We start from the raw sequence: 15,235 nt of genomic DNA, 5'->3' as shown, positions 1-15,235 counted from the left end.
TCCTTTTAGTTTATTACATTTTCAACGGACGTAAATATTCATGTGAAACGAGATTATCATTTTACGATGAATTGGTGTATTTTTTTTATATAAGTTAATTATTTAGTAAACTTTAGTACAGTTATACAGGGTGTAATCGTTAAGTGTGCACGGGCGATTATTCCATAATTATTGCATGTATCAAGACTTTAAACTCATATCGAAAGTACTTTACCTAATGAGTAAAATGACAATAATAACTATTTTTAAATATAACAAGAGATGTCTAAAATTTTACCTTAAAACACTCCCTTTAGTAGCTTGACTCCGAGCTTCTAAGAGTCTAAAAGGAAAACAAACTACATAAATACATTTAAGGAGAATATTTTATCTTTCATTTCAAAATTGTAATAATCTCGCAACTCAATAAGTAAAGTTAATAACAAAAGTTATTTTTTATGTAAAGAAACAGCGTCCAACTGCAAGTTTTCTTTGTGCAACTAAAGCTCTGAACACACTGACATGAGCAAGCGATTTCGACACAAAACACAATTTTATTTAATTAAAACGAAATAATGTTTTTATGTGTCAGAATTATAATAGACCGGGATCCCTCGCCCTTTTTCGTAAGTGATTACTAACAAGCTAAATTTTCGTCAGTAGCTTCATTTTGACGAGACGCCCAACATTAGCTAGTACAAAAATTTCGTAAGTGGTAGCTAACAGGGGTAATGAGAACATAATTTGTTGATTTAGTGGTTATCAAAAATTCATTACTAACTGGTTTTTTTATTTATAATTCTTATAATAATAATCTAAATTAGCCGAAAAAATATTTGTCCTACAAAATGCTAGGTTTGATCAACGAGGTCCCATTTTTGCAACATGTACTATTTACGAGGTCATGAAAAATTATTACTAACCAGCTGATTTTTTTTTTGTTGGTTAGTTAATAATTATATAATTTAACGCCCACATTGTCCTACACATTACGTGGAACGTTTTTCTAGTCCGACACTCTTAGGTTGTAGTACAAATACTAGATGTAAAAATAATTAGTATCAAGTTGAAACTTCGTGAGTAGCTTCGTTTCAATGAGACGCCCAAGAATTTCCTTTACGAAAATGCTCGATTGTGGTAGCTAACAGGGGTAATGAGGACATAATTTGTTGATTTAGTGGTTATCAAAAATTTATTACTAACTGGTTTTTTAATTTATAATTCTTATAATAATAATCTAAAGTAGCCGAAAAAATATTTGTCCTACAAAATGCTAGGTTTGATCAACGAGGTCCCATTTTTGCAACATGTACTATTTACGAGGTCATGAAAAATTATTACTAACCAGCTGATTTTTTTTTTGTTGGTTAGTTAATAATTATATAATTTAACGCCCACATTGTCCTACAAATTGCATGGTATATTTTGCTGATCCTCCAATGGAATTTGAAATTCATAACAATAAAAATCTATTCATTCTGTACATTTTTCTATTGGAGTTTAGTTATATTAGTACGCATGCGCGCGATGCTGCGTACTAGTCCAGGAGGAATCGGCGCATGAGTACCGAAAACTATTCCACCTCAATTTTTTTACGTGATCCTCTTCAAATTGCCCTACTGATGATATAAATGCATGTTGCCATGGGGCAACCCGGTGCCATATTGTTTAAACCGAAATTGTTTAAACAATTGCAAGGAATTGTTATTTTTCAACCGGACAATTTTTTTTTATATTTTTTATCGAAATACCAATAAAAAAGGTCCAATTACTTTTCACGATAAAGTTAATATTTTCAAAGATATGAATTTTTTAAGGTTTGAAAAATCTCAAATTTGGGTACTTTCGACCCATGAAAAATATATTTAAAAAAAAAAAATATATAAGTAATATTTTTTTTTCAATTCTCTATACAATAGTTAATAATATTGTTAATAGAGATTTAAGAAAATTTCATTGTTTATATTATCTGTTTTTTAATTGTTAACTTCGCGCGCTCACAAGTACGCGCCGCTTACCTTTAAGTATCGCCGTCTCTCTCTTACTCATGCGCTGCATCGGCCTCTCTGTGTCTTGAATCATTATTTATCATTTATCTTAAAAACTATCAACTTTATCAAGATTTTTAAAGAGAGCAATCTTATTAATAATTAAATTGTCTACAATTTGTTTCTTATATATTTTTTTCTGAAATCAATTTTTTTAAAGTTATTTAAGCATAAATTGAAACATGTAATTAAAATTACTTTTTTATCAGTTTATATTACTTTTTTGTTATTATCATAAGTAATTTTTGCATTTATCTCAACAATAATAAGATATAATAGTATTTGAACATTTTTTGAAATCACAATTATTTATAAATAATAAAATTATATTGGGTACGCACTTGGATGTTTAGAAAAAACATTCAAATAAATTGAAAAAAAATAAAATAAAAACTAATTTTATAAATATATATCATGGTGTGTGTATGATTGTGTCTAAGTAAGAAAAAGATTCTTTTCTTTGTTTTTTATTTTCTCAAGGTTACTCTTTGTATTAAACCGCAAGATGTTTGTTTGTTCTTGTGACAAAGTTATTGATTATATATAACATTTAAAATAAAAATACAAGTTAGTGCATGTCGATTCTCAACTGATCATGATTTCGTGTGTTATTAACATTTTAACAAGTTAACAATTAAAAAACAGATATAAACAATGAAATTTTCTTAAATCTCTATTAACAATATTATTAACTATTGTATAGAGAATTGAAAAAAAAATATTACTTAAATATATTATTTTTTTTTTAAATATATTTTTCATGGGTCGAAAGTACCCAAATTTGAGATTTTTCAAACCTTAAAATTACTAGAATATCAAACCGAAATTGAAAATCCTCCAGAAGCAGACATTCACTTAATTGATGGATTTTATTTATTACATACGCTGAAAAACGTTCCAAACAGATATGGTAAAATCTCGAAACATATATTACAAATACTTACATATAATAAAAAAGAAGTACATATTATATTTGACAAGTACAAAAAACCCAGTATCAAAGATTTTGAACATGATCTGAGAGGTGAAGAGGATACACAGTATGACGTCATACGTAGAGACAATAATCGTCCTGCGGATTTCTGCAAATTATTGAGGAGTAGCAACTTTAAAGAAAAATTTGTCGAATTTTTAATTGAAGATTGGACAAGAGATGAATTTTTTACCTTGATTGAAGGGAAGACTGTTAAACTTAATTATGATCAATGTTACACTTATGAGGTGTCTAGTGATAATAAAATAAAAAGAATTATTGATTATAATCTTTCTTGTTATCATGAAGAAGCTGACACCAAAATTGTGTACCATGTTTGTCAATTTAATCGTAACTATCGTGTGCAGATACATTGTACAGATTCTGATATACCAATAATAATGTTGGCTAATTTCAAGTATTTAAAAGATGAAATACAAGTAATAATTAATTTAAGCACAAATAAAAAAAAATGTACCTGAACATAAATGAAATTTATGCCAAGCTTGGAGATCAATTATCGTGTTCATTTGCTATATGCCATATTTTTACAGGAAATGATTACAATCCCGCTTTTTTCCGTAAAGGAAAAAAAAGACCTTTCAGTATTTTTAAGAAAAATAAAAATTTTCAAGAGGCTTTTATTCAACTCCTACGAAGTGATCATACAGTATTAACAACGTCAAATGAAATAGTTCGAATTATTGAAGAGTATGTATGTAGAGTGTACTCATTAAAAACCAAAAATGATATCAACAGAGGACGGTATGAACTATTTGAAAAAGGCTATAGATCAAAAGGTGGAAGTGAAAAAGTATTAAAAAAAAATATTATAGGATATGATCCTTCCAGTTTGCCACCAACAAAACAAGAATTGTTGCAACAAATTAAAAGAACGGTATTCATCAGCAATGTATGGTGTAATGCACACATGCGGTGCCCCACAGATAAAGTACCTGAAAATTATGGATGGACAATAATTGATGGTAAATACGAGTATTATTGGTTTGATGGTCCTCAAAGCCCATCCTTTGAAGAATTATCTTCTCAATTGCAAGGTACCCTATTAATATTATTGAAATTTGGTTTTTAATTTTTCGGCGACATTAATTAATTTTTTCATATTATTACAGATTTAGATACCACGGAAGATCAGAATGAAGAAGATACTGATGAAGATGAGGAGAGTGATGCCAGTAGTGAGGATGAATGTTTTTCTGATGAGTCAGATGAAAATTAATTACTTTTTTATATAAAAATATCTACTTTTTCATGTATGTTACATAATAAAGTTGATTTATTTCAATAAATATATTTTCACTTTACCTCATGTTGCACATAGGAAAAAGGAAAATTACGATTATTGTAGGACTACGGATGCATACCAGTTTTTTTGTAGGACATTGTTTTATTCGGATAAAAAACACACTAATGTATCACGTGATACTTTTGTCCTACAGTTACTAATAAAAAAAATGGTCCTGTGGTATGGACAACTTAGGAGTCTAGGACTAGAAAAACGTTCCACGTAATGTGTAGGACAATGTGGGCGTTAAATTATATAATTATTAACTAACCAACAAAAAAAAAATCAGCTGGTTAGTAATAATTTTTCATGACCTCGTAAATAGTACATGTTGCAAAAATGGGACCTCGTTGATCAAACCTAGCATTTTGTAGGACAAATATTTTTTCGGCTAATTTAGATTATTATTATAAGAATTATAAATAAAAAAACCAGTTAGTAATGAATTTTTGATAACCACTAAATCAACAAATTATGTTCTCATTACCCCTGTTAGCTACCACTTACGAAATTTTTGTACTAGCTAATGTTGGGCGTCTCGTCAAAATGAAGCTACTGACGAAAAATTAGCTTGTTAGTAATCACTTACGAAAAAGGGCGAGGGATCCCGGTCTATAACACATTTTTAATTACTTCCGAATTTAACAAATAAATAGAATAAAATATATCATATTACACGTTGGAATAATACAGAAAATATATTTTTTATACTCTAAGCCCTAAGGAACCAATCCTGAGTACACATTGTTGTTTATATTTTATCCTGGTTTTTAATATATTTATTAGGTAAAAAGTGAAGTCCCGTGTCCCCGTAATAGGGTAAGGGGCAGATGCATTATGCATACATCTGTTTCACTGATCGATTTTCTTTAGGGACAAGTAGGTGATCAGCCTTCTGTGTCTTCCTTCTGACCGAGACATTTTTTTTTTCTTCGTCTCCACCGGGAATCGAACACAGGACCCCTCGGTTCAACGCTCACGCGTCAACCACTGTACCAAGGAGGCGGTCAATTAGGTAAAAAAATACCTAAATTAATAAAGGAAGTATAAGTAGGTCAACCATTTGAATTAAAATGTAAACAAATTCCTTTAAATACCTGTAAGTGTAAAATATATGAAAAATTTATATGAACCTAAAAATTTTTGCTGTTACCGAGGTACCTTAAACATAGAGTCAAACACAAATATAGAGCTACTTTAATTTCATTATTAATTTAAGATTTTAGTTCCAGAAATAATTAACAGTTACAATAATAAGGTTACAATAATAATTGTGAAATAAACTAACTTCAGTTAAGCAGAATACCTATTAATGAAAATCGCTCGCTTCTAAACGCAATGCAGCTTTACTAACAGAAAAGTTTGCGCCTTGCAACTACGCAATTAAATAGAGTGATTTACAATCAATGAAAACTGTGCTTTTTCTTTGTTTATACAACTTTCTTGTTAAGTTACTCGCTGAAGGGAATTTCAAAGAGGTTGAGTTTGGTATAAGGTATGTTGAAAGCGTAAAGTCTTGTATGGGGAATGTAAATGAGTAATTAAGTTTGTTTAAAAACTAGCTTCGTAATACGGCTTTGCTTTAGTAATCTGTATCTAACTTTAAGACAAAATTTTATTAAAATTTTTGGATAATATTATCAGAAATGATTAGTAAAACATGAAAGAGATAATAGGTATATTAGTTCTTGTCAGGTATTATAATTTGAAGATAATGGTAGCGCTCAATACGAAAATTAGCCAGAGTACCCTTCCTGAAATTAAAATAAATTAAGGAAATATCTACCCATTCTAGCGCTTTTCTTATATTCTGGTATTTATCATGTCTTTAAATGTATTTTAAAATTTATCACATAATTAAAATTAAAAAAAATATGTGAATAATATTTGCGTCAATTACTTTTGAACTCCCCTTTTCTTAAACTAGGACGTTTATACTTCACTCAATAGCTTTGCTTAATAGCTAACTTTTTTATTTGTATTTCCTCGCTATGATTTAGAGATCTTCATTTACTTGAATGCGAGATTGAAAACTGTTGCTTCCCGACATTTGGAATATTAAAATGTTGTAAAAATCGTTGCTTATGGGAACAGTAATTATTTCATCGTTATCGAATTAAATACAACCTTAGATACTAGAAATATTATACATGCGAAAATAATCAAAAGATTGTATGTTTGTCCATCTTTCACCTCGTGACTGAGTGATTTTATAATGTGATTTGAAGTGTTTGGAAATAGATTGAGAGGTAGAGAACGATATTTTGATTACTCGGGCGAAGACGCGGGCAGTGATCTAGTCATATATAAATGATTATATTATATATTTTCTATTTGGCAAGAAACCATGTCTTTTAATCAAACCAAAACCTACCTTCAACAATCAATTAAACCTCAAATGAAACTCAATCATAACTGATCGACAAACACACATACAATCGAATTCAATTTCTCACAAATTGATGATGCTACAGTTTATTAATTAATTCAGACGTTTCTAGAATTCAAAACGTAAATCGCTTTAGTTGCTGTTCCAATCGGACCGCATATTACGTACGGCAGACTGGGAACACATTTTCAATCAAACCACAGAGGGGCACAATTCTTAATAAAATGCTAAATTTCTATACCCCACATTCATTCACTTATATTCTATCCAACGATAAGTAAAACTCAACTCTATAAATTAGTGATAAGGTCCGTTTTACATTGAGCGATTAATTGTATAGGATCTTTTGCTTTGGATTCACGTAAAGGGACGTATAAATAACAGCACGGAATACTTGAGTTAAATCAAGGAGCATTGTGGAAGGAGCCTTGTTAGCCGTTTTCAACCACTGATTTTTTATTTGATATCTCAATACAGGGCTCAAACCGGTTTGAACGGGATTTTTTTGTTTGCATTCCGAATTTATTTCCTCAGCCATTGTTAGTTTGATTTATAATTTTATTTTGTTCTGTTTGACTAGCTCGTAATAAAGTTGTGCGCGGTTAATAAAAGTTTTTTTTTTCGGGGTTGATATTGCCCCGAATAAAGGTCTTCCTAAAAAGTATTTATTGTGCCTATTTGGTTTATGGCTCTATTTTGAAATGATTTGTGGCGGTGCAACTTTGAATGGGAATAAATAGTATAATCAAGGTGTAGTAAAGTATATAATTTGATATTTTTAAATAATTTATGTCAAGGATGCTTTGACATCAGTGTAGTAGGCTCTTTTCCTGTTACTAGCATAGAGGTAGATTCAGTTACTACTAAATTGGAATAAGTTATAATGATAATTAACATGAGTAAAAATGTGCCTATAAAGTTGCCTCATTGAGCAAACAAATGCTTAAAAGTGTTGCCCTCGCAAGTTGCGAAATATTCAACATTAAAATAAACGTGTCAGTATTAATTAGACCAAGGAATTAATTCAAAGAAACAATATAAAACGTGTGTGTACCAATTAATAAACTGTACATTTTTTAATCAAGCAAGCTATACTTAAGTAAACTGTGACTATAAGGAGTCAGATGTAGTATAAAATCCCACCAAAAACATAAATGTAAAATTTAGAGCCGAGTTCAATCGTTGACTTAATTTGCCAAAAAAAGAAATGAGATCTAAATGTGTGCCAAGTTCTGCAGACAGTCCAGAAATTTATTTACAAAGATGTATTAAGTTCTTAGGTTGACTGAAAACTCAATTGTTTTATTTTCCCTTAGAGAACAATGTTTATTCCAAAATATAACTTTTTAAATTTGAATAATATAGATAATTATTTTCACAAAGCAAACAACTAATGACCTATTGAACCCCATAATTTGATGAGGCTAGTTTTACATACTGTTTATATTTTGTGAGGTTCTAAAAACTAGCCTCATTAAATTATGGGGTTCAATAGGTTAGTTGTTTGCTTTGTGAAAATAATTATATTATTCAAATTTAAAAAGTTATATTTTGGAATAAACATTGTTCTATAAGGGAAAATAAAACAATTGAGTTTTCAGTCAACCTAAGAACTTAATACATCTTTGTAAATAAATTTCTGGACTGTCTGCAGAACTTGGCACACATTTAGATCTCATTTCTTTTTTTGGCAAATTAAGTCAACGATTGAACTCGGCTCCAAATTTTACATTTATGTTTTTGGTGGGATATCATTACTTTTTGTACAGAAAATTACTCTGCAAATTTGATTTACTTTATGAATATAATACTTTTTATATATGCGATTTTTTTTATTTTTTCTTGCGGTTTCTCTGTATGGTTTGTTTAGTATTATTTTATATATTTTCTTATATTTTATGAATATCAGCGCACATTGCCCCGTCATTATATGCAATTTTTTAAACTCGTTGTCTGTTTAAAAGATTACTTACATGATTTTCTAAACATCCAGCGTGAATTTGTACACACACTATTAAGTACCAAGATGCAAAGATCGTTGTAGAAGAATCGTCGCCTTACTCCATGACGTTACGGTATTGCCATGACGCAATCTTAAAATTTTACTCTAAACGCGCCTAAAGATGTTTCACTCATATTAATATTACGCAAATTAAATCATTTCGACCTTCGACGAAGCCTTCTTCCATTACACCATTTATGGTAATTATTTTTGCATGCTTGTATTGGCTGAACATGTTTGTGCTTTATTAATATAATTGTATCACCATTCACCATTGAATACCATGTTTAAAGTAAAATAAAGATTTTATTTATTTATTTATTTATTTATTTACACTGAAATTAAAACTAAACTAAACAGTAAACACTCATAAATAAAGAATAAATAAATGTGAATATGTAAAATTATATATTATTTTTAACTGTATGAGCAATATTTTTATTACAATTTTATTTTATTTTACGTTTAATAACAGTTTTGAATAAAGAAATCATGCAATCGAAGTAATCCGCCCTAGCGATACTAGCGCGAGTGAGTGTGATGTCAGAGGCGCTTCGAATCTACAGATGTTTCGTCCGAAAATATGGAAACTTCAATAATCTATACTATATCTCAGTCATTTATCCCATTGAGCCCCCAGCGGCCCGATCGGTCCACGACACAATAGATTTTCTATTGTGTCTGTGATTCCGAGGGCTGAGTTATTAATGATGGATTTCAAAATTTTTTTCGGCCACTGATTAGTTTTGATCTATTTTTTAAGACTAGTAAGGTGAATATACTATTTTCTATTTTTTTAAACTTTTCCATTTTTCCATACAAACAAAATTAATGTCATTGAAAAAAAAATTTAATACAGATAAATTCAGTATTTTCTGATTTTTTCCTTTGTACACTCACTATTACCTAGCTGATTACAAAATTTGAACTTTCTAGGTCATCTGGAAGTGGGTTAGGTTTTGTATATGTCTATAAGTCAGTCAGTCTTAAAAATTGCGATTTTTGGATATTAATATTTACGCAACTGTTTAATCTGTAAATTTATGAAATTTAAGGTTCTTGTTTATCTTGAGGTCCTCTTGATATGTACCAAATTTGGTTTATATAACTTAAATAGTTTTCGAGTTATAAGGGGGTGAAAAGTGGCTCGAAATGGTTCGTGTAAATATACACACGGCAGCTGCTCGCCAGTTCTCTTCGCTTGAACTCGGCTTGACACGCTGCCGCGTGTCTAGATGATATAAAATTCCATTCACACGAACAGAATCGACACAAAACAACAGTATCAAGCCATAATCCACACTTGAAACATTACATGCTTATAAAAACAACATAGAACAAGTCATAAAATCGATTATTTGCATATCGAATACACGAGCGAGTTGAATCGCGAACACCCACTAGAAACACATCCGATAATCGGAGTCGGATAAATAATCGGAATCGATATTTCGCTCACGTACCCGACTCGTCCCTGCCGTGTGCAACTAGGCTATCTTTGTAGAGCTAGGAATGTGTAGATATACGCTTTAATTTAATCTTTTGTCATTTTTATGAAATATTAAATATTTTTTGGATTTAAAAGAAAATATTATAATAGTTTTATGGTATAAAGTCTTGTAAAGTTTACTATTCATGTGCGTACAAACATTAAAAAAAAGTTTACATTTCGACAATGGGAATCTGAAAAATTTAAAAAAACTAGGTACGGGAAATGTATATTATAATATTCGTACAGATTTTTTTTTTTGTTATTTGAAGAAACATTCTCATTTGTGTTTGCGTTGCTACTAAAAATGGCGGGTCTATACCTATTAACTCTTCACCATCTTCAGTCCATATCTTTACACGATCTCAGAATAGATTCCCTACACAGTGCGGTGCTCACGCTACACTTCAAGTGCAAGCTTCAGCCGCCATGCTTCATGTACGTGTGGATGCCGCTTTATTTTCATTTTCGTTTTTGCGCGGGAATTAGTTATCTGAGGTGAGATTTTTAGCGAGAATGCTTTTTTATTGTGAACAGTGAAATATGAACTGAACAAAATTACTTCAAAATATTATATGGTAATAAAATCGAAATTACTATCCTGAAAAACTTTATCTTTGAAACTGACCGAGCAACATATAATATCACATAATATATGTATAACACCTACACACATACAGACATTCTTAAAGAACGTCCTTCTGGTGGTATATCATAAAAATATTTGTAAATGAAACTTTTCAGATACGTACCTACTTAATATTTAACCGAGCTGAAACATAAATAAATAAATTGAAACCGGCATTTTGAATTTTTAAGCTATTGCATAGCTTCTATCGCGGGCCTTGAGCGCGGGGATCGAATCGAGAAATTCCGTAACGAAAAAACCTCACGCTCCCCACTCCGACGGGCGGAGGTGTGGCTTGAAGGCATAGCATGCAATAGCTTTACCGCGGCAGTCCTCGAGTGCCACACGTCGTTTTGTATTTTTTTTTTTTATTTATTTAAAACCTCTCAACCCATTTTTATGAAATTTGGCACAGACAATCCTGAGAAAGAACATAGGCTACCTTTTATTGCAAAATATGTACCACGGGCGAAGCCGGGGCGGACCGCTAGTAAAGAATATTACACATTATTTAATCCGTGTGATTGAAAGGTTTTATCACAGTCTTTTATTTTAAAAAGCTTTTCATATCCATACAAATTGCGGCCTTAAATTATAGAGATAGTAAAATAGGACAAAGAGAGAACTCAAGATATCGTGCGAGCAATATTTTATTTCTTACGTGATCCCGGGAAATTCTCTTACTATTTTATATCTCCGAGTTTAAAATTTAATTTTTATTGTACCATTTTAACCTTTATGTCGATAATTATATGGTCAGTAATTATTTGGGGATGAAAGAAACGTGTAAATACTTGTAATTATAACTATTTGTATTTTGTAGTTGTGCTGGTTTCACCAGCGGACATAACCACGGATACAAGCTAGTATTTCTCTATATTATTTCTATGCTATAACAAAAGTCAATACCAAATTTTATAAGTCAGTTTAGTTCTTCAGTAACATCAATGAACGAATGAACTTTCATATTACATAGGTACATATATTATCATTTTAGTTAATAAGTAAAAAGTTTGAACTTTTAATTGACTTATTAATTAACATGCAAAGAACAAGCAAAGAACTATTGAATACAGAAATAAATCTTAAAAGAATAGCGTTATACATAATTGGATATAAAATTCATATCTCATAACCTAGCATCAACAAAAAGCCAATATTTCTCTTTAAAAATTCATTAAATTATTCCAACCCCTCGGTAATGGAGAAATGAGTCTGATAATCGATGAAATTGTAAATTTAATTTAAATGTAATAAGAGCTTGTAATAATGAATCGGATTTGTTTCGAAATGAACGGGGTGTAATTTCATAATTGACATACAGGTGGTTTCTTTTATCACAAAGGTGTTTATTAAAGGTGAGAGTCAAAATGGCTGAATCAATTGTCTATAAAAATGGTAGTTAACTGTGTTTTGTAGAAATGAGATTTAATTTCTGAAAATTGATCAGATCTCCAAATGAATTGGTTTCTTTATAATTTTAGATTTTTTTGAATATTTTATCAAATTGTACTGTTTCTTACATGTTTTAGTATATCTTTAATTATATAAAATAACTAATACAATTAATAGGCTACTTTAAACCTAACATATCGTGCGTGCTATGGTAACTATCATGGGGCCAATACAGCCCACGAATAAAATTTTCTAATATTCATATCGTTTTTATGAATATTAGAAAATTTTATTCGTGGGCTGTAGTAGTTGTGTGTGTGTAGGATATTCAACAATTATCCAATCACACTATAATTTCATTGGCTAGACTATTCTGAGGTCAGTGTAACCTCATAGTACCAGTTACGAACTATTTTAGTTCTAAACATGTAAATATAGTTGTAGAGTCAAATTGACAACCACATCAATGTGTTAAAAGTTCAAAGGTCATATAAAAAAGAGTTTGGATAACAGTGTTTTTTTTAAACACGATTATATGAATATTATAATGTACTCCTAGCTTTTGATATAAATGCTACCACATTAAAACGAAATTAAATGCGAAATTTGGTCTATATTTTGTATATTTTGTCTTTAAAAGTAAAAGAAACTACATTAATTAATCACGGAGTAATCGTAAATATTTATTTTATTAAAATTCCAATTAACAACATATTTAACCCTATTCACTGCATCACTCTAAAATATTATTAATTGCAGTTCAAAATTCCATCTCGTTAGAAGATCTAGATAAAACGGAATGGATCGTGACGTCACGTATTACACACATAAATCATGGCGGACGCCTGCCGCGAATTATTTAAAATGATATTGTGACTCAGTAAGGGTGTGTAGGCTGAGAGACGACGGGGATTTATTTTAAATAATCTGTTTTTATTCGGCTGGTAAAGTAGAAATGTTAGCTTATAATTTTTGTATCGCACAGTGCATATTTGCTATTCCTATGTGTGATTGTCTTAATTTTTTGTAATTTTTATGATATTCTCTTAGACTCTTAGTAGTTATTTGTAAATGTTATGTAAGATTATGGTCAAGCGCTTCCCTATCGACAATAAAAAAAGTTATCCACGTCGGAAGAGATGTTAAAAAAATCTTTATTTTGTTGTATTTCACTCGTATTATTCTACTTTTAAGCCCATTACTAGTATCAGCCCTTTGCTTAACATAAATTGCAAACTTCCCAGCGTTCTTTAATATTTAGCTAGGGCCTTCAATAAAATACGAGTAAACACAAAAACGTCAGCCGCCTCTTATCCTACAAGGGCACGCAAGTATTTATCACGGCGGACAAACGGATTACGGGTCCGGGTTAATAAATGTCGCGCGGGGGGCAACCATTTTGTTTTTATCGGCGCGGGCGTTCCAAATTCGAATTATGACGGTTATCCGTCTTCGAGGTACGCTTTTTTAGATTGAGGGATTGTTTGACGTTTGGTTATGTGTGTGTGTGTTAATCGTTTCATTTTTTTTGTTTGTGTTTGTTTTTTAAGCAATACGTATGAGAAAAGACACTGCGTAATAATTTAATACATTTAACTATCATTTCGACAAACTGTAATAAAATCAGTAGTTATGAATATAGATTTTAATTCCGTTTATTGTGGTGTATTTGGAAAGGTTTTGTGGCAGTATTTAAACAGCTTGATACCAACCTTCCGTGGGAGGTCGGTACTTGGTTCCCTGGAGTGAGGAGTAAAAAATTTGATGTTTTTTAGATTATTATATTAAAGCAGAATTCTGGTACAATAAAAGTGTGATAGGTAGTTACTAGTTATATATACATACATTGTAGTTTGACTGTCATTTAGATTAATCAAGGTTAATTTTATTTCATGGTGGTTTAATTAAAATTTAAAATATGATTGTGATAATAATAATTATAAGGACTCTTGGTTGTTGTCTATAACCAAAAATTCAAGAGTGGTCTCGATATAGTTCTGTGAGAGTGGTAACAGATATACGGCTAACATACAGTCCACGCGGACGAAGTCGCGAGCATTAGCTAGTGACGAATATAAATAAAAAAAAATATACTGAGGAATAGTTTAAAAATAGGGAATAATAAAATATACTTTAGACGTGTTATTATTGAATCGTCGCAGATCCTTGATAAGTGTACAAATTATATTGAATTAAATCTGGATGAAAATCGAGCCCAAAGAACTAGGAAGTTATAGTTACATACAAACACAGGTGAAGCAAATAAAAGCGTGTTAATAATCGAACCCGTAACCCAACATACTAACTACTAAACCACGAGTCACACAAGTAATATCTTAATTACATCTACATACATAATGAAATTATCATAAATTGGAATGAAGTTACTTTAATAATATCCATATTTCACAATTATAATTACTTAATTAATGTATTCTTATTTGATCGTTAAATTGTATGATAATTGGACAATTACTGTTGATTAGAGAAAGTTGCTTTATAATATTACTAGCTTTCCGCCCGCGGCTTCGCCCGCGTTTTCAAAGAAAAACCCGTTCCCGTAAGATTTCCGGGATAAAACCAATCCTATGTCCTTTCTCGGGTATCAAAATATCTCTATACCAAATTTCATGCAAATTGGTTCAGTAGTTAAGGCGTGATTGAGTAACAGACAGACAGAAAGAGCTACTTTCGCATTTATAATATCAGTATGGATGAAATGTCTGCGTCTTCTTGGTGTTAATAATTTGTAAGCTGTGGTTTATGACGAACACGTACACTAATAAAAGTCAAATCAATTCGTAACACACATCATTTTTTTCTATCTGTGAAAAAGATGTAACCTTGAATGATAATTTATTAATTACTAGGTTTCCGCCCGCGGCTTCGCCCGCGCAGTCAAAGAAAGACCCGCATAGTTCCCGTTCCCGTGGGATTTCCGGGATTGCGTCATTTTCACGGGATAAAAAGTAGCCTATGTCATTTTTCGGGTGTCAAAATACATATCTCCATACCAAATTTCATGA

General features: G+C 30.7%; 1 protein-coding gene across 1 annotated transcript; it reads left to right on the top strand.

Annotated features, from left to right (window-relative positions):
• Positions 1–3,022: 3,022 nt before the first annotated feature.
• LOC123706337 lies at positions 3,023–4,306 on the top strand. Its single transcript, XM_045655547.1, has 2 exons — positions 3,023–4,058; positions 4,134–4,306. Exons 1-2 carry the CDS (start codon positions 3,473–3,475, stop codon positions 4,238–4,240), a joined length of 693 nt encoding a protein of 230 aa, XP_045511503.1. The 5' UTR covers positions 3,023–3,472; the 3' UTR covers positions 4,241–4,306.
• Positions 4,307–15,235: the final 10,929 nt, after the last annotated feature.

This window comes from Colias croceus, chromosome 3 (assembly GCF_905220415.1).
Source record: "Colias croceus chromosome 3, ilColCroc2.1".
NCBI lineage: Eukaryota > Metazoa > Arthropoda > Insecta > Lepidoptera > Pieridae > Colias > Colias croceus.
The sequence above is the reverse complement of the archived record's forward strand: the minus strand, read 5'-3'. Positions and strand labels throughout refer to the sequence as shown.